The sequence below is a fragment of the Lipotes vexillifer genome, unplaced genomic scaffold, assembly GCF_000442215.2.
Source record: "Lipotes vexillifer unplaced genomic scaffold, Lipotes_vexillifer_v1.1 scaffold863, whole genome shotgun sequence".
Taxonomy (NCBI): Eukaryota; Metazoa; Chordata; class Mammalia; order Artiodactyla; family Lipotidae; genus Lipotes; species Lipotes vexillifer.
This window is the reverse complement of record NW_006788168.1, coordinates 297,965-319,410: the sequence shown is the minus strand read 5'-3', so window position 1 is coordinate 319,410 and position 21,446 is coordinate 297,965. Positions and strand designations below refer to the sequence as shown.

The window sequence follows — 21,446 nt, the reverse complement described above, 5'->3', positions numbered from 1 at the left end:
GGGAAGCAGCCGCATGGCACAGGGATACCGGATCGGTTCTTTGTGGCGGCCTGGAGGGATGGGATAGGGAGGGTGGGAGGGAGGGAGACAAAGAGGGAAGGGATATGGGAACATATGTATATGTATAACTGATTCACTTTGTTATAAAGCAGAAACTAACACACCATTGTAAAGCAATTATACCCCAATAAAGATGTTAAAAAAAAAAAAAAATTCCAGACTTCCCTGGTCTGTGGTCCAGTGGTTAAGACTCCGTCCTTCCAATGCAGGGGACACAGGTTTGATCCCTGGTCGGGGAACTAGATCTCATATGCCGTGTGGCGTGGCCAAAAAATTAAAAAAAAAAAATTTCCATGCCACAGAAATTGAATTTTTGAAGAACGAATGGGAAAAAAAATTGTTTAATCCACGCCTATTTTGTCTAAATGGACAGAGGAAGTGGAAATATTTATGTAGGACAGACTGGGGAGCTTGTCTAGGCTCTCCTTTCTGGTGTCTTTTTGCTCTTCAGTTTAGCCAGATTTAGAATTTACAGCTTGTGAGGTTTGCCCGTTCTGTGTCTTCTCTCAGTTCCAGGCATGAACCGGTACTTCCAGCCTTTCTACCAGCCCAACGAGTGCGGCAAAGCCTTGTGCGTGAGGCCAGATGTGATGGAGCTGGATGAGCTCTATGAGTTCCCAGAGTATTCCCGAGACCCCACCATGTACCTGGCTCTGAGGAACCTCATCCTCGCCCTGTGGTACACTCACTGCAAGGTGAGTGACGGGTGTGTTAGCCAGCAGCACATGGACACAGACTTCTGTTAAGGAGAGAAGATGCTTTGACTGTGGACAGAACCTTTGGATCCGGGTGTCTCCACCTCAGGACTCTTGACATTTGGGTAGATATTCTCAGTGTCGGGGCTGTCCTCTGCATCGTAGGATGTTTAAGCAGCATCCCTGACCTCTACCCCCCACATGCCATAGCACCCCCTTCCCCCAGTTGTGACAACCAAAAATGTCTCCAGATATTGCCAAATGGGGGCAAAGTCTCCCCTTCCTGAGAATCACCACTTTAAACCATATGTCATCAGAATTCTTCACTCTCTAGTTATATGGTGCAAAATTTGGTTCAAGGAGTTCCAATGACAATACCAGGAGAAAAAAGAATAAAACATTAAAGATTGGATTATAAATCCCTCGAGGGCAGGGATTCTGACTCACCTGGTTATCCTCAAGCATCTGAGACCAGTGATTCGCTTTTTGCTGGGACTGAATAAATGTTAGGGCCCTCACACAGCGCCCACCTTGGAAGGGATGAAGATAAATTAGAGGGTGGGCAGGGTGGGACCACGAGTTTTGTTTTCTTTTTAAAGCAGAGGCTTTCTTGACGCTAGTGTTTTTCCAATTTATTAATTTCTTCTGCAATTATCTGAGTGACTGCTGAATGCAGAACATTTTACAAGACTGCCAAAGAGATCTTGGTTAAAGAAAGATATTCCAGTTCCACCCCGGTATTTCACTGGATTAGACTCCGGTCTGAGATGACTTGATTAAGTTTTGGCTTTAAATGCAGTTTATATGAATTACACCCAGGTGAGTTTATTGGGCATGGTAGAATTATTCATTTCCTCTCCAGCAGGCTTGAGGGAGGTATTCAATAAACAGTTGCTGAACTAAACAAAACTGGTCAGAATTTCCTGTAAATAAGTTGTGAAGATGCACTTTTCAGAAACAGCCTTAGGTTCATTTTTCTTCCCATTTCTTTTTAGTTGACTTTGAAATTTGACTTATACAGGAGAAGAATCTTATAAAAAAACAAATCCTCCACTTATCAGTGTGGATCTATTTTAATTTGTAATAAGATAGCAAGTATTGTATCTATTTAATACTCTAGTGGGAAAACTCAAATATGGTTGCTTTAAAGGGGTCAGACTTTGAAATGATTTTTTAAATCTTTATTTATCTATTTTATTTTTATGGCTGCGTCAGGTCTTAGTTGTGGCATGCGGGATCTTTCATCGTGATTTTTTTTCTTTAACATCATGAATACAAACACGTGTTTTAATCTTCTGCAGCAATCCAAGCCAATGTTGTACATGTTATTTCTTTCACATTTTGAGTATATAGTCATCTTCCTGTGTTCAGGTTCTGTTGGAGCCGGGGCTTGGGGACAAGTAGAGGAAAGGCCGGGGTGGGCCCTCTCCCCACTCCGCCACCGCTCGCATGGCCCAAGCCTGTTCTAACTTCGTGACACTGGGCAGAGGCCACATTACTCTTGAATCTTTGAAACAGACAAGGTCTTGCCAAAGCTGCTGGGGTGAAAAGAGAAAGGCAGTGTCTTTTTTTTTTTTTTAACAAGTTCCTAAGTCCATTCCCCCCATGTCTTATCAGTGATGAGTGTCCAGCTTTTTCTGCTGCCAGTGCAAGCAGCATCCTGGGTTTCTGTAATGGCCTTTGTTGTGTGACTTATTGAGTCAGGAATATATTTGTGGTATGGTCTGCCTCCACACTCCCGGGTCAGTCATTCGGGTCAGTCATTCTCTGCGAGGGGAAACTTAAGTGATAAAACGCAGATTGCTATGTGCTTCTTTTGTCCCTTTCTCCTTTTTTTCCTTCGCCAGGCAGACCTTCCTTTGGTCTTACTATATCTTAGTGATAAATGATGGATTCCAATTACCTGGAGAGGTTTTTTTTTTTTTTTAATTGTAGTAAAACACACACAACATAAAATTTACCATTTTTACCCTTTTAACCATTGTAAAATGGATAATTCAGTGGCATTAAATATGTATACAGTATTGTGTAACCATCACTTCTATGTAGTTCTAGAACTTTTTCATTACCCCAAGAGGAAACGCCACACCCATTAAGCAGAGACTCCCCATTCTTCCCTTCCCCCAGCTTCTGACAACTACTAGCTTACTTTCTGTCTCTAAAAGATTTGCCTGTTCTGGGTATCTCATATAAATGGAATCATACAATACGTGGCCTTCTGTAACTAGCTTCTTTGCTCAGCATAATGTTTTCAAGGTTCATTCCTGTTGTAGCATGCATCAGCACTTCATTTCTTTTTATGACCAAATGATATTCCATGTATGGATAGACCACCTTTCCTTTATCCTTTCATCCACTGATGGACACTTGGTTGTTCTGGCAATTTGAATAGTGCTGCTGTGAATTTTTTTGGAACCTATGTTTGTAGTTCTTTGCAGTAAATACATAGGAGTGGAATTGCCGGGTCATATGGTAATGCTACGTTTCACTTTCTGAGGAACCAAGAGTTGTTTTTGTTTGGTTGGTTGGTTTTAACAGTTTGGTTTTATTTCCAAACACAGGAAGCTCTTACTCCTCAGAAATGTATTCCTCACATCATCGTCCGGGGTCTCGTGCGCATCCGATGTGTTCAGGAAGTGGAGAGGATACTTTATTTTATGACGAGGAAAGGTCTCATCAACACAGGAGTTCTCACCGTCGGCACCGACCAGCATCTTCTTCCTAAAGATTACCACAACGTAGGTGACTGTAGCTCTAGCAATACTGCCACCATCAGTCATAATAAATGCTAGTACATTAATGTTCATAATACAAGTAAAGCTCCCATAAGCACTATAAAAGTTATAAGGCAAGACTTTTGTAGAATATGCATTTCTCCAAGGGAAGAGAATATCAATCACTATTCCTCTAGGCGGTAGAAAGGAGGAACGGCTGACTCAGGACAAGTACTAATGTATTCTTTAGGGAAATAACTTGTACAGACAGGACATCAAGGAAATACAGATGAACGAACGTTGCTTGGCAGCTAGTACCTTCTGTTACATTGTTTTCATTGCTCTAATTGGATTTTTGTTTCTTTTTCTTTTCTCTCTTTTTTTTTTTTTTTGGTAAAGAAATCAGTCATCATTATTGGAGCTGGTCCAGCAGGATTAGCAGCTGCTAGGCAACTGCATAACTTTGGAATTAAGGTAAGATTTGGGGGACATGGAGGCGGAAACAGATGGTTAACTGCTCCTTTGGTCCAAATGTTCTAAGACTTGGAAACTAGTTCCTGATTTTAGCAAAGAATGCTAAATACATTATATCTTTTTATCTTTACAATAGATCCTAGAAAAGATACACAATTTGAAATTGGTTTAATTGAAGAAAGGTAGAGGAAATAGAAACTCCAGCAGCTTTGGAGAGGATTTTAGACTATGATGGGCAAGACTCAAGGGACTCTAAGATGATATTAAAGCAGAAATTCTTGGGACTTCCCTGGTGGTCCGGTGGTTAAGACTCCGCGCCCCTGCTGCAGGGGGCACAGGTTCGATCCCTGGTCAGAGAACTAAGATCCTGCATGCCATGTGGTGTGGCCAAAAAATAAAATAAAAAGTGAAACTAGGGGCTTCCCTGGTGGCGCAGTGCTTGAGAGTCCGCCTGCCGATGCAGGAGACGCGGGTTCGTGCCCCGTTTCGGGAAGATCCCACATGCCGCGGAGCGGCTGGGCCCGTGAGCCATGGCCACTGAGCCTGCGCGTCCGGAGCCTGTGCTCCGCAAATGGGAGAGGCCACGACAGTGAGAGGCCCGCATAACGCAAGAAAAAAAAAAAAAAAAAGTGAAACTAAAAAAGCAGAAATTCTTGACATGTCGTTACTGACACAGCAGCGAAGAAAAAGCCCTTGTTTCTGCAATAGTTTGAGACAACAAATAGCAGCTTGGAAATTCACCATTTCCTGCATAAAAGTTAATAAACTATCCAGTTACATTTTCTTATGCAAATCACACTTTGAACCTTACTCTGGAAAACAAAAATCTTTGCTTTTGGAAGCAGGATTGAATTAGTTAATCCAGGGTTAAGATAGAATTACGTGACTTTTAAAGTACACACTGTATACTTGTGAGGTATCCTTCTTCCCCAAGGAGAATGATATTATTTCTTTTTATCTAGTATGTTGCCTTATTCTGGTTGTTGAAAATTAGCCAAAATAGAGACGATTACAAAAAAACAAAAATTGTGCAATTCAGTATCTAATTAAAATTAGCCAAAATAGAGACGATTACAAAAAAACAAAAATTGTGCAATTCAGTATCTATCTAATTAAAATTAGCCAAAATAGAGACGATTACAAAAAAACAAAAATTGTGCAGTTCAGTATCTAATTTCCATTAGATTCATTCAAATCTTCCAAATTTCTGGGACTTCCTATGTCTGACTCATTTCTCCTTTTTTAAAAACTTGTTTTGCAAGAACTTTGGTCTTCCATTAAACCAAACGTGAAAATCAATTTGGTAGAATTGAATTAGTCTTTTGCTGTATTCTCTCTGGCTGAAAGAAACAACTTCTTTTCCACAACGCTTTTCTCTGCTGGAGGAGTTTCGGCGATGAGAAAGTTTTCAATGGCTCTGCCTAAGAGGTTTTCCTTTTGGTGGAATGCAAGACCTACGTCTTGGATTCTCTATATATTGCTGACAAAACAGAAGAATCTGAGTTGAATGTATAAGAAGTGTGTTTGCATTTCAAAATATTGTCTAAGTGGTATTAAGCTATGAGGTGCTTTAATTGGTCATTTATGTATTTCAGCATTAGATATTAGGGCCAAGGTTTCTTGTTCGTTTTTCACTTGGGAAACCCACAGATGATGTTACAAGGAAGGTTAGTCCTAGCCAAAGTCTAGGAGGGGTGCTGTCTTTAATGTTCAGCCTTCCTCTTATAGACTAAAATAAACTAGAAACGGATGGTTCTGAGTTCATCTGAAGTCAGAGAAAGGTGGTGGGGAGGGGAGAATCGCAAGCTGTAGCCTTTCTCGTTAGAGAAAATGAGAAATACAGGTCCAAGGAAGAAGAATATTCAGGGGGCCTCTGCTATTCTCCCCTTTCTCTAAGGAGACCCTGGGGAGGCCACCCCTCTCCCTCGTGGTTAGGAAGTAGACTCCTCCCAACCAAACAGATGGTTATACCTCGGGGAACCTCCTGGAGCAATTTGAAGGAGTGCTTTTAGGGATCCAGAAATGAAAGGACTGGTTTTGCCCTGAAGAGGTTTCACATTTTCAGTTACTACTACCAAGGGCAGTGAAGCTCTGTGAGCCACAGGGCTGTCCACCTGAGAGCAGCTCCCACCACCACCAGCATCAGAAATTTGGAGGAGATAAAACAGTCTGGGTGTGGGACCAACCTGCTTTGGCCAAGCCTGTGAGGCCATACTTAGATATAATGACATATGATTTTTGGTTTTAATAATAGTCATAGGGAAGTTAAGGCCTGTTTACAATGCTAAAGGAATTTTGCTACAGGCACAGATATTTCATAGGACAAAACCACCTCTTTAACTTAGTTTTTAAGAGTGCCTTTTAATTTATGGAATACTATTTAATAAAAGCTTTCAATATGCATTTCGCGTGCTAGTTCATCCAGTCTTATCATTTTGGGATTTGAGAGGAAACAGTTTGAGGGGCTTCTCCAGCAGACCACTCACTCACTCCTTGCCAGAGCCTGCGTTGTTTGTTTTTAACATCTGCTTGGGCTCCTATTCACACTGCGCTCTTTTTTTTTTAATTTATTTTATTGAAGTGTAGTTGATTTACAGTGTGTTAATTTCTGCTGTACAGCAAAGTGACTCAGTTATACAGTACATATATATACATATTCTTTTCATATTCTTTTCCATTATGGTTTATCACAGGATATTGAATATAGTTCCCTGTGCTATACAGTAGGACCCTGTTGTTTATCCATTCTCTATATAATAGTTTGCATCTGCTAATCCCAAACTCCCAATTCATCCCTCCCCCTTGGCAACCACAAGTCTGTTCTCTGTGTCTGTGAGTCTGTTTCTGTTTTGTAAATAAGTTCATTTGTGTCGTATTTTAGATTCCACATATAAGTGATATCATATGGTAGTTGTCTTTCTTTCTGACTTACTTCAGTTAGTATGATCATCTCTAGGTCCATCCATGTTGCTGCAAATGGCATTATTTCATTCTTTTTTATGGCTGAGTAGTATTCCATTGTATATATGTACCACATCTTCTTTATCCGTTCGTCGTTGGACATTTAGGTTGTTTTCATATCTTGGCTATTGTGAATAGTGCTGCTATGAATATAGAGGTGCATGTATCTTTTTGAATTACAGTTTTGTCTGGATGTATGCCCAGGAACGGGATTCCTGGATCATATGCACACTGCCTTCTTTATAAAGTTGTTTCTCTAATAATATAATAATACATTAACCGGATATGAAACTCATTTAACAGTGTTACTGTACATTTATACTGCATCCTATTCAGCTTCCCTGATTGTCTTTTTAGGTGACTGTCCTGGAGGCCAAAGACAGAATTGGAGGCCGAGTGTGGGATGATAAGTCTTTCACAGGCGTCACAGTGGGACGAGGAGCCCAGATTGTCAACGGCTGTATTAACAACCCAGTAGCACTAATGTGTGAACAAGTGGGTTTCTTTAAGATTTGTATTGTAGATAAAGAAAAGAAAAAATCGTCTCAGTTTGCTTGTGTGCAGTATTAATATGCTTCTAAACAACCCCAAAATGATTTCTTGCCCCCTCATGCCCTCTGAAAAGTAAATAAGAACAAGTATAGTTATTCCTTTCTGCGAAGGTGGAACTAGAGGACTTAAAATAAAAATATCCCCCCCCCCCCCCGCCCTGCCCCAGGGTCTTTAATTGTATTTGTGCATTATTTGCAGGCCACTTGATTAGGGTTGCCAGGTTAAGCAAACAAAATTACAGAATGCCCTCTTAAATTTGACCTTCAGATAAATAACAATAATTTTTTTAGTATAAGTATGTCCCAAATATTACATGGGATATTTTACATGCAATATTTGGGACATACTTATCTTAAAAAAAAAAAAAAAGTATTCGTTGTTTATCTGAGAATCAAATCTTTCATCAGGCAAACCTACCTAGTGTCTTTGAAGACCTATGGTAGGCCCAAGGATTTTTCTGAACTATTTATTGACAGTCAATTCAATTTCAACTTCTGTGAGTGTTTGTGTGTTTGTGTGCTCTTCACATGAGATCCCATAGAGGAAATAGGATGTCAGAGCAGAGAGAGGCAGTGCACAGCTATAGCATCTGAAACATTGATAAATATTGGCTGGAAAGCTGTGGAGGGCGTGGCATAGAAGCTGTTGCTGGCACGCTTACATTCTCAGATTCCATGATGGTTTTTCACTGCCTTACTTTGCTGCCATTCCCCAATCAGCATTTGTTTTTGAGAGGTCCTAGACCCTTTTCTCCATGAGAGCTCTGTCTGATTTCAGCTTAGAACCTGTACCTGTTTTTTCCAGGGAAAACTTTTCACCTTCTTATTCTTATTATTTTGAAGCTTGGCATCAGCATGCATAAATTTGGAGAAAGATGTGACTTAATTCAGGAAGGTGGAAGAATAACTGACCCCACTATTGACAAGCGCATGGATTTTCATTTTAATGCTCTCTTGGATGTGGTCTCTGAGTGGAGGAAGGATAAGACTCAGCTCCAAGATGTCCCTTTAGGAGGTATGGGGAGAATGGTGTTCTGATTGTTCCATCTGAGTCTCATTCTAACCTAAGCTTGATTAGCAGTAGCATCATTCATCCACAAGCCTGGATGGATGCAACAAGAATAGTCCTTAGGAGCGTTCCTTTTGAACTGACTGTTCCACAGAGGGGAGCAGAACTGCCTCAGGGACCTTTAGATGCGTGTGTGTGTGTGTGTGTGTGCGCACGCACGCACACACGCACACATAAGTCTTTACACAATAGCCAGTGTTTAAAAAAATTATTTAAATGTTTAATTTTCAATTTCCCAGAAGAGCTTACTTTTAAGGAAGCATGTGGTAAGCTCTATGTGAATAACAAGCCACCACATAATGACTCTTCTAGATAAGAGTTCTTGTGTGAAAGGATTTCTTTTCTTTTTTGTACAGTAGGTTAAGATTTTTTTTCCAGTATATTTTGTTTAAGAATGCAAGACTCTGTATTATGATTTAAGAACTTTAATTCAAAGTTTTTAGGCTTTGGTACTAAGTGGACAATATTCACCCTTTAGAAAACCTGACTGTAACAGCTCATTTCCCTGCGGGCGCCCGCTGAGATCTTACTATATTGCTTCTTAAATTCATATTTATTTAACCTACAATTTCATGACCTGAATGTATTCACTTGTAATTCTTGGAACCATGTCGGAGTTTCTTACAGTTTGGGCATTTGAATTCAATTGGCAGGGTATTAATTTGCTTCAGCTATGTGTTTATGTGCAAGGGGTCTCAAGTCTCCGTCCTGGAATACACTCTGTCTCTGTTTGGGGTACATTTCTCAAGAGCAGGGACTGTCTGTCTCCTCTTTTTATCCTCTCTCCCCGCCTGCCCCACGCCGCCAACCCCCCTCGCCCCCGCGACTTCAATTCTTCGCCTCTGAGACCAACCCACATTCTAATCGCCCTTAGTAAGTGTTGACTGACAAACCGTGACAGAACATTTTTAGAAACTTACTGGGCTTGACAGGGAACATTTAACCAAATGTGGTGTCCAGACCAAGTGGTGAGTTGTTGAATTTTCTGGAAATGAAGACAGCGACTAGGCAGACTTGCATTATGTTCTCAGAATCTGATTAGTGTTTTTGCACGTGTGATAGTCGCTGGGTGGAGTTTTTCTTTATGATTCTTTCAGGGCCACCAAATACAAAAGTTAATAATATTGTTTTCTCTTGGCTTTACTTAAAACAAGTTATTAAGGGAGGATCAGCAACACTTACTGTATAAGTAGTTGTTTCATCTTATTAGTATATTTTTGGAAAAGCTTTAATAATAGTGCGCACGTCTGTCCCTGAGGTTACAGTTAGAGCCTCCTAGCCGTATCTCAGCTGTCTGAGCTCTCACCTTATTAGCATTTAGCTGAAAAGACAAAAATATACATACTAAGAAGGTAGAGTGAATTTCACAAAGCAAATATACTAAAGCTTTTAAACGTTATTTACGTAGAGATCACACTAAGGCTTCTCTCAGTCTGGTTATACTGTTCTAGCAGTCTTGGTTCTTCCCACACCTCTACAAAATCTAAAGGAAAACAGAAACTACATAGCAGGAGGCAGGAATGGGATTGCTACAAAAAGGTATTAAAAGTGGAAAAAAGCCCAGTGGTCTAGGGGCAAAAGCCTAGCACAGAGGTGCCACAGACATCCCCATACTACAGTCTAACATAAGAATGGAACATTTTAATGAGAACCTTGAGTTGTCAAAAAAAGAAAAGTTAACTGATGCTCAGTTCTGTTTCTAGTCAAGCATGTGCACAATACTTTATAGAAGCTTTGAGACTGCATTGTATCTGTTGGGTGGTTGTCACCACTGGGAAGGTTATAAAGAAGTAACCTGTGCTAAGATTCTTATAATGTGTCAGGCACAAGCCTTCCCCCACCCCCCAAAAAAAGGAATCTAAGCCAATCATTGGAACGATGTCAGGGGGCGGTATATATGTAGTTGAAAGTTCCAGGTGAATGGGATAGATAAGTGCTGGGGGTTGATAACCAAGGAGTGATTCCTGAGGCTGGTAGTGACCAGGTGATGCTGGTCTGTAAAGGATGGATGGGACCGGGGTGGGGAGGGCATTCCAGGGAGGGGCGTGGTTGTAGCAGACTTTGCAGGGTTGGCATTTACCAGGAAAAGATTGAGCAGCAGTGCAGCAGAGCCTGTGAGTAGACAGGTGGTGTTTGCTGTCTTTGGAAAGGCTAAAAATGTGCTAACACTGTCTGGCTGTGGTTTTTGGAATTTATTACATAGGCAATGGAGAACCAGTAATTAAAGGTGTTGAGCCAGAGGGTTGCACGGTGAAAGTCGATGATGGAATATTTGGAATGTTTGGGAGAGAAGATAGCCAGTGGTCAGTCTATGATAGGTCTCTTAGTTGAGGTGAGCTGTTATAAGAACTTGACTTTAAGGTGATGGCAATAGGACCAGAAAGGGAATGGGAATCCTTTCTCTGTCTTTATATGTGCAAGGGTTACTTTTCCTTTATCTTGAGCAAAAGAAGAAATAGTTTCTCAACTAAGCAGAAATGAAACATGGTTGAAGACATAGAACCTGCATAGTTTTGTTCCCCATTGAGATAAGCTTTTACTTCCTGAGAGAAACCAACCTTATCAAGACAGACGCTCTTTCCCCCTGAGTTTACCTGGGAAAGGTCTTCAGAAGTTTGGGGCCTTGCAGGTTGAAGGAGGTGGAATGCAAAAGATAAGGAATTTGAGAATAATGTTAAAGTTTTTTTTCTGCTTTGCTCCATTCCCATTGCAGAAAAGATAGAGGAGATCTACAAAGCTTTTATTAACGAGTCTGGAATCCAGTTCAGTGAGCTGGAGGAGGAAGTCCTTCAGTTCCATCTCAGTAACCTGGAGTATGCCTGTGGCAGCAACCTCCATCAGGTGGGCTTTGAAGATGCTTGTTTATGTGTATGTGTGTGTTTTATATATTGAGATATTTAGCCTGGGATGGTCTGGATAAATGGGGAACAATGGGTCTGCTGCTTAAAAGATCAAACACCAGGACTTTAGAGTACATGAAACCCACAGTGGTTTTGAAAAAAAATTTTTTTAAAGCAAGAGAAACCTGTCTTCAGATCATACCTGTGACGACACCCAGTCCGTAAACCTGAATACAGCAGGGCTGCTGGGCTGAGTCAGGGAGGCGGCAAGAGCCAGTGTCCTTGCCCTCCCCTTGCCCTCCTTGGGGGCCCTCGAGCCATTTCTGTGCAACTGCGGGCTGAAAACACTGCTCCTAAGAAACCAGAATAGAGCATCTTCGCAATTAGGATCTGTTCACCTTGCTAAAATAAATTTAAACTTGCCTAATTCATGTCACCAACTGTGATCCCGATACTTGGATATGCTATACATTGAATAGTGGTTCTGTGGATCACCCCTCACTTAATAATCCTCTTTGGTGGGGCGGGCAGGGACAACAATTCATGTTTCCATTTGGTGATTCTTTGCAATTGGAATCACACTTTTCCAAAATCATGCCGCATTTCAGTGTCTGTGGAGTTTCCGTGTTGGCATCTAGGTGGCATATTTATATATGGAGTTGATTGAATGCAGTTCTCCTCTCGTGGAATTCTCCTTATCTAGGGTTGTTGATGTATAATACACCTTCCATTTTTATCAGGGAGTGGTACCCATGCCCAAATCATGTCTACCTTTTGTTCCAAAATAAGCTTTCCTGTGCTTTACTGAGGGATCCCCTTTCCCTGGCAGCTATCCACCTGGGTTTATCTATTCACGCCCCACCCCCACCCCCCACCTTTCTGTTTTGCCCTCTGCCCTCTGGCCTGAGGTGGCCTTTCCCACCCTGGGGCTCCTGTGTTTGTCCTCAGGTGCAGGCCCCAGGGTTTGCACCACCTCTCATTTCCCAACCTCCCCTGATGTTTCCCAGGTGTCTGCTCGCTCCTGGGACCACAATGAATTCTTTGCCCAGTTCGCCGGTGACCACACCCTCCTCACTCCCGGATACTCCGTCATCTTGGAAAAACTGGCAGAGGGACTGGACATTCGGCTCAGATCTCCAGTGAGTATCCACCATGGTGGGAGGCTCTGGTTTGGTGGTGTTTGGAGAATGTGAAGTTTGGGGCATGTGGATTACACAGGAGACAGGTGCCTGCTTTGATGTTCAGCCAGTGTCTGCAAATACTTTTGATACTGTGATCAGTCACATTGTCCTTGTCGATGAGGTAGCTGCTGCTGTTTGGAAACAATAGTGGCTGAGATGCATTTTCATTAATAATCAGGGGGCTGAGTGAGAGTTCCCTGAAGCGGCAATAACTGTTGTTTAGTTCTCTGAATGCCAGGAAATGATTCCCCATAGCCCTGGAAATGTAAACTCCCATAATAAGAGAATTGGAAAGGATCCTGGATCATATGGCTCCATCCCTCATTATGTTTTTCATAACTGCTTTTCTTGAGCAGGTAAAGAGTATTGATTATTCTGGAGATGAAGTGCAAGTTACCACTACAGATGGGACAGAGTGTACAGCACAAAAGGTAAGTGCTGTGATTCCACTAGGTGCTGCCAGGGGCCTGGGAGTAAGGGAGACCAGTGTTTTCCACCAAGCAGTTTGCCTTTGGCAATCTGCCCAGAGCCTTGTTCAATTTCTGGAGAGCTCTGTATGTCTACTTGTTGTGTGTGGATATGCAAATCAGATTTAATTATTCAAACACTATATAGATTCATGGCAGATGGAATTCTGAATAGTGTTTCTCAGAGTGGGTTCTATGGTACATTAGTTCTGAGAGTTGACAAGAAAACTTGGCCAAATTAGTTTGTAAAGTATTATATACTACAGTCTAAGTTTAGGGTTAAATAAGAGCACATTAAAGGCTCTGAGAAGTCCTGCATTTTAAAAACCTGTTTTACTTTGTGTAATTCAGTGGTTTCCAAGTTGGTGATATTTTTTGTTTCTGTACCATGGAAACTTTTTAAAAATCAGATCGAGAACACTCTGCATTTTTATCTTGAAGGTGGCAGAAGTACTTTTTATATCATTTGAATTTTTTGTAAACAGCTTTAGTAGGCGGACAGTGAAAGGTGCTGTAATGTAATATATGAAATCACACTGCGATTTCTGTAGTGTTGGCAAATAAAGTGTTGGGGGTGGAGGGGGATTAATAAACCCCATAGATTTATTTAAATTTAGTTATGTCTGAAGTGATTACCAAAGAGTGTAATTGATGAACCATCATAAGTTCCCAAACTAGCTGTGTTTTATGCTTTTCAGCTAGCTAAAAAAATATTTCACAGTCCTTGATATTCATACAGAAATGAAGGATTGCATTTCAAATGGGAAAGACGGGGTAGAGTGTATGAGCCCAGGGGGATGTTTCCTCATATTATTCCTGCCATTTACTAGCTGGATAGTGAGTATTGGTCATATAGACTTTGGAGTAGCAGTAGTTCTCAATCCTGGCTGCACCTTAGAATCACCTGGGAGGTGCTTAAAAAGAAAGGTTGCCAAGCCCCACCCTGCAGAGATTCTTGCTGAATTGATCTGGTCGTGTTTTTAAAGCTTCCCAAGTGATTCCAACATGTGACCAGAGTTAAGAACCACTGGGCAACAGTGTTCTTGTCTGTGAGTCCCCAGGTGAGAATCAGGCTAATATCTAATATTCTTCCTGGTGGTAAAAAAATTTTTTTAATATCACCTTATGAAATTGGAAGTCGGCTGATGGCTCAGCCTCTGGTATTTTGTGACTTTGCTTCTTTGCATCCAGGACAACATGCTAGGTCTGCTTACCCTGCTGGGTCACCCTCTGCCTGACCCTGACCAGGCATATTTGCTTTCTTTCTTTGTATTCTGGCTCTTTAGAATAATTAGAACATAGTTTCAGGCTGTTATTCAAAGCCTGCTCTGAAATGAGGAAAGAAAATATGTTTATTTTTAGTAGTCAGCACAAATCACAAAGTTTCAATTGCAAGCTTCCCCAGCTTATAAGTGAAAGATCTCCAACCCAGCAGCATACACCGATAAACACTTAACAAACTGTAATTCAGTCTAGGCTGCTTCCACTGAGACCTAGCGTTAGTTCCTTACCAGGGTATGTTTATATCTTTTGCCTATTTGTTTACCTGAGTTTGTGTGTTTCTGAAAGCTTTTTTTTTTTTTTGTCATTAAGAAAACGTCTAGATCTTATTAAAGTCTTATATACCCAAGAGGGTTAATTGTTCCTTTTTTTCTTTTTGTTGCATGGTGGCTATTATCTATAACCACATTGAGGAGAGAGAACATGTTTTATGTTTTATAAAATTTTCACATGGCAGAAAATAGTGACAAAATCACAGGAAGAGCTCTGAACTTCCTGTGATCCTGGAGTTGGGGTTTCAATAGACTACATCTTTGATGAGGGTAGCAGTCGATATGGTCCTTGGTGTTCAGCTCCTTTCTCATCCAACTGTGTGATCCTGTACTACAGATGATGGAAGGTACACACATACACACACACACATTTCCCAGTCTCCCTTGCAGCCAAGGGTCTAAATATGAATTAGATCCAGCCAGTCAGATGCACTCGCATGAGACTTGGGAGGTGTGGTATGGCTTTTGCTTCACTTCTGCTGCCTTTGCTGCCAAGCAAAATGGTCTAGATGTTGGGTTCTTCCACAGCCGGAACATTAGAGGTCCCAGGATCCACTCATTTACTACCTGGGAGTCAAGAGCCAGGGCATGAGGTATCCCTTTTGCTGGTACAGGTTGTTTGATAAGTGACATGTTTCTGGAGCTGGTAGCCGTAGTAATGGCTCCTGATTGTGACAGTGGTAACACGGTTCTGGAGCCAGAAATTTCTTTTTCTTTTTTTTTTTTTTCTTATTATCTATTTTATACACATCAGTGTATACATGTCAATCCCAATCTCCCAATTTATCCCACCACCACCCCCACCCCACCCCCACTTTCCCCCCTTGGTGTCCATACAGTTGTTCTCTACATCTGTGTCTCAACTTCTGCCCTGCAAACCTTCATGACCTTTTTGTTTTTTTTCTTAAATTCCATATATATGTGTTAGCATACGGTATTTGTCCTTCTCTTTCTGACTTACTTCACTCTGTAGGACAGTCTCTAGGTCCATCCACGTCTCTACAAATGATCCAGTTTCGTTCCTTTTTATGGCTGAGTAATATTCCATTGTATATAGATGCCACATCTTCTTTATCCATTCATCTGTCGATGGGCATTTAGGTTGCTTCCATGACCTGGCTATTGTAAATAGTGCTGCAATGAACATTGTGGTACATGACTATTTTTGAATTATGGTTTTCTCAGGGTATATGCCCAGTAGTGGGATTGCTGGGTCATATGGTAGTTCTAGTTCTAGTTTTTTAAGGAACCTCCATACTGTTCTCCATAGTGGCTGTATCAATTTACATTCCCACCAACGGTGCAAGAGGGTTCCCTTTTCTCCACACCCTCTCCAGCATTTGTTGTTTGTAGATTTTCTGATGATGCCCATTCTAACTGGTGTGAGGTGATACCTCATTGTAATTTTGATTTGCATTTCTCTAATAATTAATGATGTTGAGCAGCTTTTCATGTGCTTCTTGGCCACCTGTATGTCTTCTTTGGAGAAATGTCTATTTAGGTCTTCTGCCCATTTTCTTTTTTTTTTTTTGCGGTACGTGGGCTTCTCACTGTTGTGGTTTCTCACCTTGCGGAGCACAGGCTCCGGACACACAGGCTCAGCGGCCACGGCTCACGGGCCCAGCCGCTCCGTGGCATGTGGGATCTTCCGGCACCGGGGCACGAACCCATGTCCCCTGCATCGGCAGGCGGACTCTCAACCACTGCGCCACCAGGGAAGCCCTGCCCATTTTCTGATTGGGCTGTCTGTTTTTTTAACATTGAGCTGCATGAGCTGTTTATATATTTTGGAGATTAATCCTTTGTCCATTAATTCGTTTGCAAATATTTTCTCCCATTTTGAGGGTTGTCTTTTCTTCTTGTTTATAGTTTCCTTTGCTGTGCAAAAGCTTTTAAGTTTCATTAGGTCCCATATGTTTATTTTTGTTTTTATTTCCATTACTCCAGGAGGTGGATCAAAAAAGATCTTGCTGTGATTTATGTCAAAGAGTGTTCTTCCTATGTTTTCCTCTGAGGGTTTTATAGTGTCCGGTCTTTAATCCATTTTGAGTTATTTTTGTATATGGTGTTAGGGAGTGTTCTAATTTCATTCTTTTACGTGTAGGTGTCCAGTTTTCCCAGCACCACTTATTGAAGAGACTGTCTTTTCTCCACTGTATATCCTTGCCTCCTTTGTCATAGATTAATTGACTATAGGTGTGTGGGTTTATCTCTGGGCTTTCTATCCTGTTCCATTCCATTCTATATTTCTGTTTTTGTGCCAGTACCATATTGTCTTGATTACTGTAGCTTTGTAGTATAGTGTGAAGTCAAGGAGTCTGATTCCTCCAGCTGTGTTTTTTTCCCTCAAGACTGCTTTGGTTATTCGGGGTCTTTTGTGTCTCCTACAAATTTTAAGATTTTTTGTTCTAGCTCTGTAATAAATGCCACTGGTAATTTGATAGGGATTGCATTGAATCTGTAGATTGCTTTGGGTAGTATAGTCATTTTCACAGTATTGATTCTTCCAATCCAAGAACGTGGTATATCTCTCCATCTGTTTGTGTCATCTTTGATTTCTTTCATCAGTGGTATAGTTTTCTGAGTATAGGTCGTTTACCACCTTAGGTAGGTTTATTCCTAGGTATTTTATTCTTGTTGTTGCAGTGGTAAATGGGAGTATTTACTTAATTTCTCTTTCAGATTTTTCATCATTAGTGTATAGGAATGCAAGAGATTTCTGTGCATTAATTTTGTATCCTGCTACTCTACCAAATTCATTGATTAGCTCTAGTAGTTTTCTGGTAGCATCTTTAGGATTCTCTATGTATAGTATCATGTCATCTGCAAACCGTGACAGTTTTACTACTTCTTGTCCAATTTGTATTCCTTTTATTTCTTTTTCTTCTCTGATTGCCATGGCTAGGACTTCCAAAACCATGTTGAATAATAGTGGTGAGAGTGGACATCCTTGTCTTGTTCCTGATCTTAGAGGAAATGCTTTCAGTTTTTCACCATTGAGAATGATGTTTGCTGTGGGTTTGTCATATATGGCCTTTATTATGTTGAGGTAGGTTTCCTCTATGCCCACTTTCTGGAGAGTTTTTATCATAAATGGGTGTTGAATTTTGTCAGAAGCTTTTTCTGCATCTGTGGAGATGATCATATGGTTTTCATTCTTCAGTTTGTTAATATCGTATATCACATTGATTGATTTGCATATACTGAAGAATCCTTGCATCCTTGGGATAAATCCCACTTGATCATGGTGTATGATCCTTTTAATGTTGTTGGATTCTGTTTGCTAGTATTTTTTTTTTTTTTTTTCTTGCGTTATGCGGGCCTCTCACTGTTGTGGCCTCTCCCATTTGCGGAGCACAGGCTCCGGACGCGCAGGCTCAGCGGCCATGGCTCACGGGCCCAGCCGCTCCGCGGCACGTGGGATCCTCCCGAAACGGGGCACGAACCCGCGTCTCCTGCATCGGCAGGCGGACCCTCAAGCACTGTGCCACCAGGGAAGCCCTGCTAGTATTTTGCTGAGGATTTTCAGTCTATATTTATCGGTGATATTGGTCTGTAATTTTCTTTTTTTGTAGCATCTTTGTCTGGTTTTGGTATCAGGGTGATGGTGGCCTCATAGAACGAGTTTGGGAGTGTTCCTTCCTCTGCAGTTGTTTGGAAAGAGTTTGAGAAGGATGGGTGTTAGCTCTTCTCAAAATGTTTGATAGAATTCACCTTTGAAGCCATCTGGTCCTGGACTTTTGTTTGTTCGAAGATTTTTAATCACAGTTTCAGTTTCAGTGCTTGTGATTGGTCTGTTCATATTTTCTGTTTCTTTCTGGTGCAGTCTTGGAAGGTTATACCTTCCTAAGAATTTGTCCATTTCTTCCAGGTTATCCATTTTATTGGCATAGAGTTGCTTGTAGTAGTCTCTTATGATGCTTTGTATTTCTGTGGTGTCCGTTGTAACGTCTCCTTTTTCATTTCTAATTTTATTGATTTGAGTCCTCTCCCTCTTTTTCTTGATGAGTCTGGCTAAAGGTTTATCAATTTTGCTTATCTTCTCAAAGAACCAGCTTTTAGTTTTATTGATCTTTGCTATTGTTTTATTCATTTCTATTTCATTTATCTCTATCTGATCTTTATGATTTCTTTCCTTCTACTAACTTTGAGTTTTGTTTGTTCTTCTTTCTCTAGTTCCTTTAGGTGTAAGGTTAGGTTGTTTATTTGAGATGTTTCTTGTTTCTTGAGGGAGGATTGTATTGCTATAAACTTCTCTCTTAGAACTGCTTTTGCTGCATCCCATAGGTTTTGGATCATCGTGTTTTCATTGTCATTTGTCTCTAGGTATTTTTTGATTTTCTCTTTGATTTCTTCAGTGATCTCTCGGTTATTTAGTAACGTATTGTTTAACCTCCATGTGTTTGTGGTTTTTACATTTTTCTCCCTGTAATTGACTTCTAATCTCATAGCGTTGGAAAAGTTGCTTGATATGATTTCAGTTTTCTTAAATTTACCGAAGCTTGATTTGTGACCCAGGATATGATCTATCCTGGAGAATGTTCCGTGTGCACTTGAGAAGAAAGTGTAATCTGCTGTTTTGGGGTGGAATGTCCTATAAATATCAATTAAATCTATCTGGTCTATTGTGTCATTTAAAACTTGTGTTTCCTGGGCTTCCCTGGTGGCGCAGTGGTTGAGAGTCCGCCTGCCGATGCAGGGGACATGCGCTTGTGCCCTGGTCCAGGAAGATCCCACATGCCACAGAGCAGCTGGGTCTGTGAGCCATGGCTGCTGAGCCTGCGCGTCCAGAGCCTGCGGGAGAGGCCACACCAGTGAGAGGCCCGCATACTGCAAAAAATAAAAATAAATAAAATAAAACTTGTGTTTCCTTATTAATTTTCTGTCTTGATGATCTGTCCATTGTTGTAAGTGAGGTGTTAAAGTCCCCCACTCTTATTGTGTTACTGTCGATTTCCTCTTTTATAGCTGTTAGCAGTTGCCTTATGTATTGAGGTGCTCCTGTGGTGGGTGCATAAATATTTACAGGTGTTATATCTCCTTCTTGGTTAGATCCCTTGATCATTATGTAGTGTCCTTCTTTGTCTCTTGTAATAGTCTTTATTTTAAAGTCTGTTTTGTCTGATACGAGAATTGTTACTCCAGTTTTCTTTTGATTTCCATTTGCATGGAATTCTTTTTCCATCCTCTCACTTTCAGTCTGTATGTGTCCCTAGGTCTGAAGTGGGTCTCTTGTAGACAGCATATATATGGTTCTTGTTTTTGTATCCATTCAGCAAACCTGTGTCTTTTGGTTGGAGCATTTAATCCATTCACATTTAAGGTAATTATCGATATGTATGTTCCTATTACCATTTTCTTAATTGTTTCAGGTTTATTTTTGTAGGTCCTTTTCTTCTCTTGTGTTTCCCACTTAGAGAAATTCCTTTAGCATTTGTTGTAGGGCTGGTTTGGTGGTGCTGAATTCTCTTAGCTTTTGCTTGTCTGTAAAGCTTTTGATTTCTCCATCGAATCTGAATGAGATCCCTGCCAGGTAGAGTAATCTTGGTTGTAGGTTCTTCCCTTTCATCACTTTAAGTATATCATGCCACTCCCTTCTGGCTTGTAGAGTTTCTGCTGAGAAATCAGCTGTTAATCTTATGGGAATTCCCTTGTATGTTATTTGTTGTTCTTCCCTTGTTGCTTTCAGTAATTTTTCTGTGTCTTTAATTTTCGTCAGTTTGATTACTATGTGTCTCAGCGTGTTTCTCCTTGGGTTTATCCTGCCTGGGACTCTCTGTGCTTCCTGGACTTGGGTGGCTATTTCCTTTCCCGTGTTAGGGAAATTTTTGACTATAATCTCTTCAAATATTTTCTCGGGTCCTTTCTCTCTCTCTTCTCCTTCTGGCACCCCTATAATGTGAATATTGTTGTGTTTAATGTTGTACCAGAGGTCTCTTAGGCTGTCTTCATTTCTTTTCATTCTTTTTCTTTATTCTGTTCTGCAGCAGTGAATTTTACCATTCTGTCTTCCAGGTCACTCATCCATTCTTCTGCCTCAGTTATTCTGCTATTGATTCCTTCTAGTGTAGTTTTCATTTCATTTATTGTATTGTTCATCTCTGTTTGTTTGTTCTTTAATTCTTCTAGGTCTTTGTTAAATATTTCTTGCATCTTCTCGATCTTTGCCTCCATTCTTTTTCCGAGGTCCTGGATCATCTTCACTGTCATTATTCTGAATTCTTTTTCTGGAAGGTTGCCTATCTCCACTTCATTTAGTTGTTTTTCTGGGGTTTTATCTTTCTCCTTCATCTGGTACATAGTCTGTCTGTCTGTGAATGTAGTTTTTGTTCCACAGTCTGTAGAATTGTAGTTCTTGCTTCTGCTGTCTGCCCTCTGGTGTATGAGGCTATCTAAGAGGCTTGTGCAAGCTTCCTGATGGGAGGGACTGGTGGTGGGTAGAGCTGGGTGTTGCTCTGGTGGGCAGAGCTCAGTAAAACTTTAATCCGCTTGTCTGCTGATGGGTGGGGCTGGGTTCCCTCCCTGTTGGTTGTTTGGCATGAGGCAACCCAACACTGGAGCCTACCTGGCTCTTTGGTGGGGCTAATGGTGGACTCTGGGAGGACTCACGCCAAGGAGTACTTCCCAGAACTTCCACTTCCAGTGTCCTTGTCCTCACGGTGAGCCACAACCACCCCCCACCTCTGCAGGAGACCCTCCAACACTAGCAGGTAGGTCTGGTTCAGTCTCCCCTGGGGTCACTGCTCCTTCCCCTGGGTCCTGATGTGCACACTGCTTTGTGTGTGCCCTCCAAGAGTGGAGTCTCTGTTTCCCCCAGTCCTGTTAGAGTCCTGCAGTCAAATCCCGCTAGCCCTCAAAGTCTGATTCTCTAGAAATTCCTC

General features: G+C 41.2%; 1 protein-coding gene across 1 annotated transcript in view; it reads left to right on the top strand.

The window, feature by feature from the left end:
• Positions 1–21,446, top strand: part of KDM1B (lysine demethylase 1B) — a 55,083-nt gene that overhangs the window by 24,572 nt on the left and 9,065 nt on the right. Inside the window, exons 9-13 of the mRNA XM_007461257.1 lie at positions 3,317–3,493; positions 3,869–3,943; positions 7,262–7,399; positions 12,372–12,503; positions 12,902–12,976. Of these exons, the coding sequence (XP_007461319.1) occupies positions 3,317–3,493; positions 3,869–3,943; positions 7,262–7,399; positions 12,372–12,503; positions 12,902–12,976 (597 nt within the window). The remainder of the gene's footprint in view (positions 1–3,316; positions 3,494–3,868; positions 3,944–7,261; positions 7,400–12,371; positions 12,504–12,901; positions 12,977–21,446) is intronic.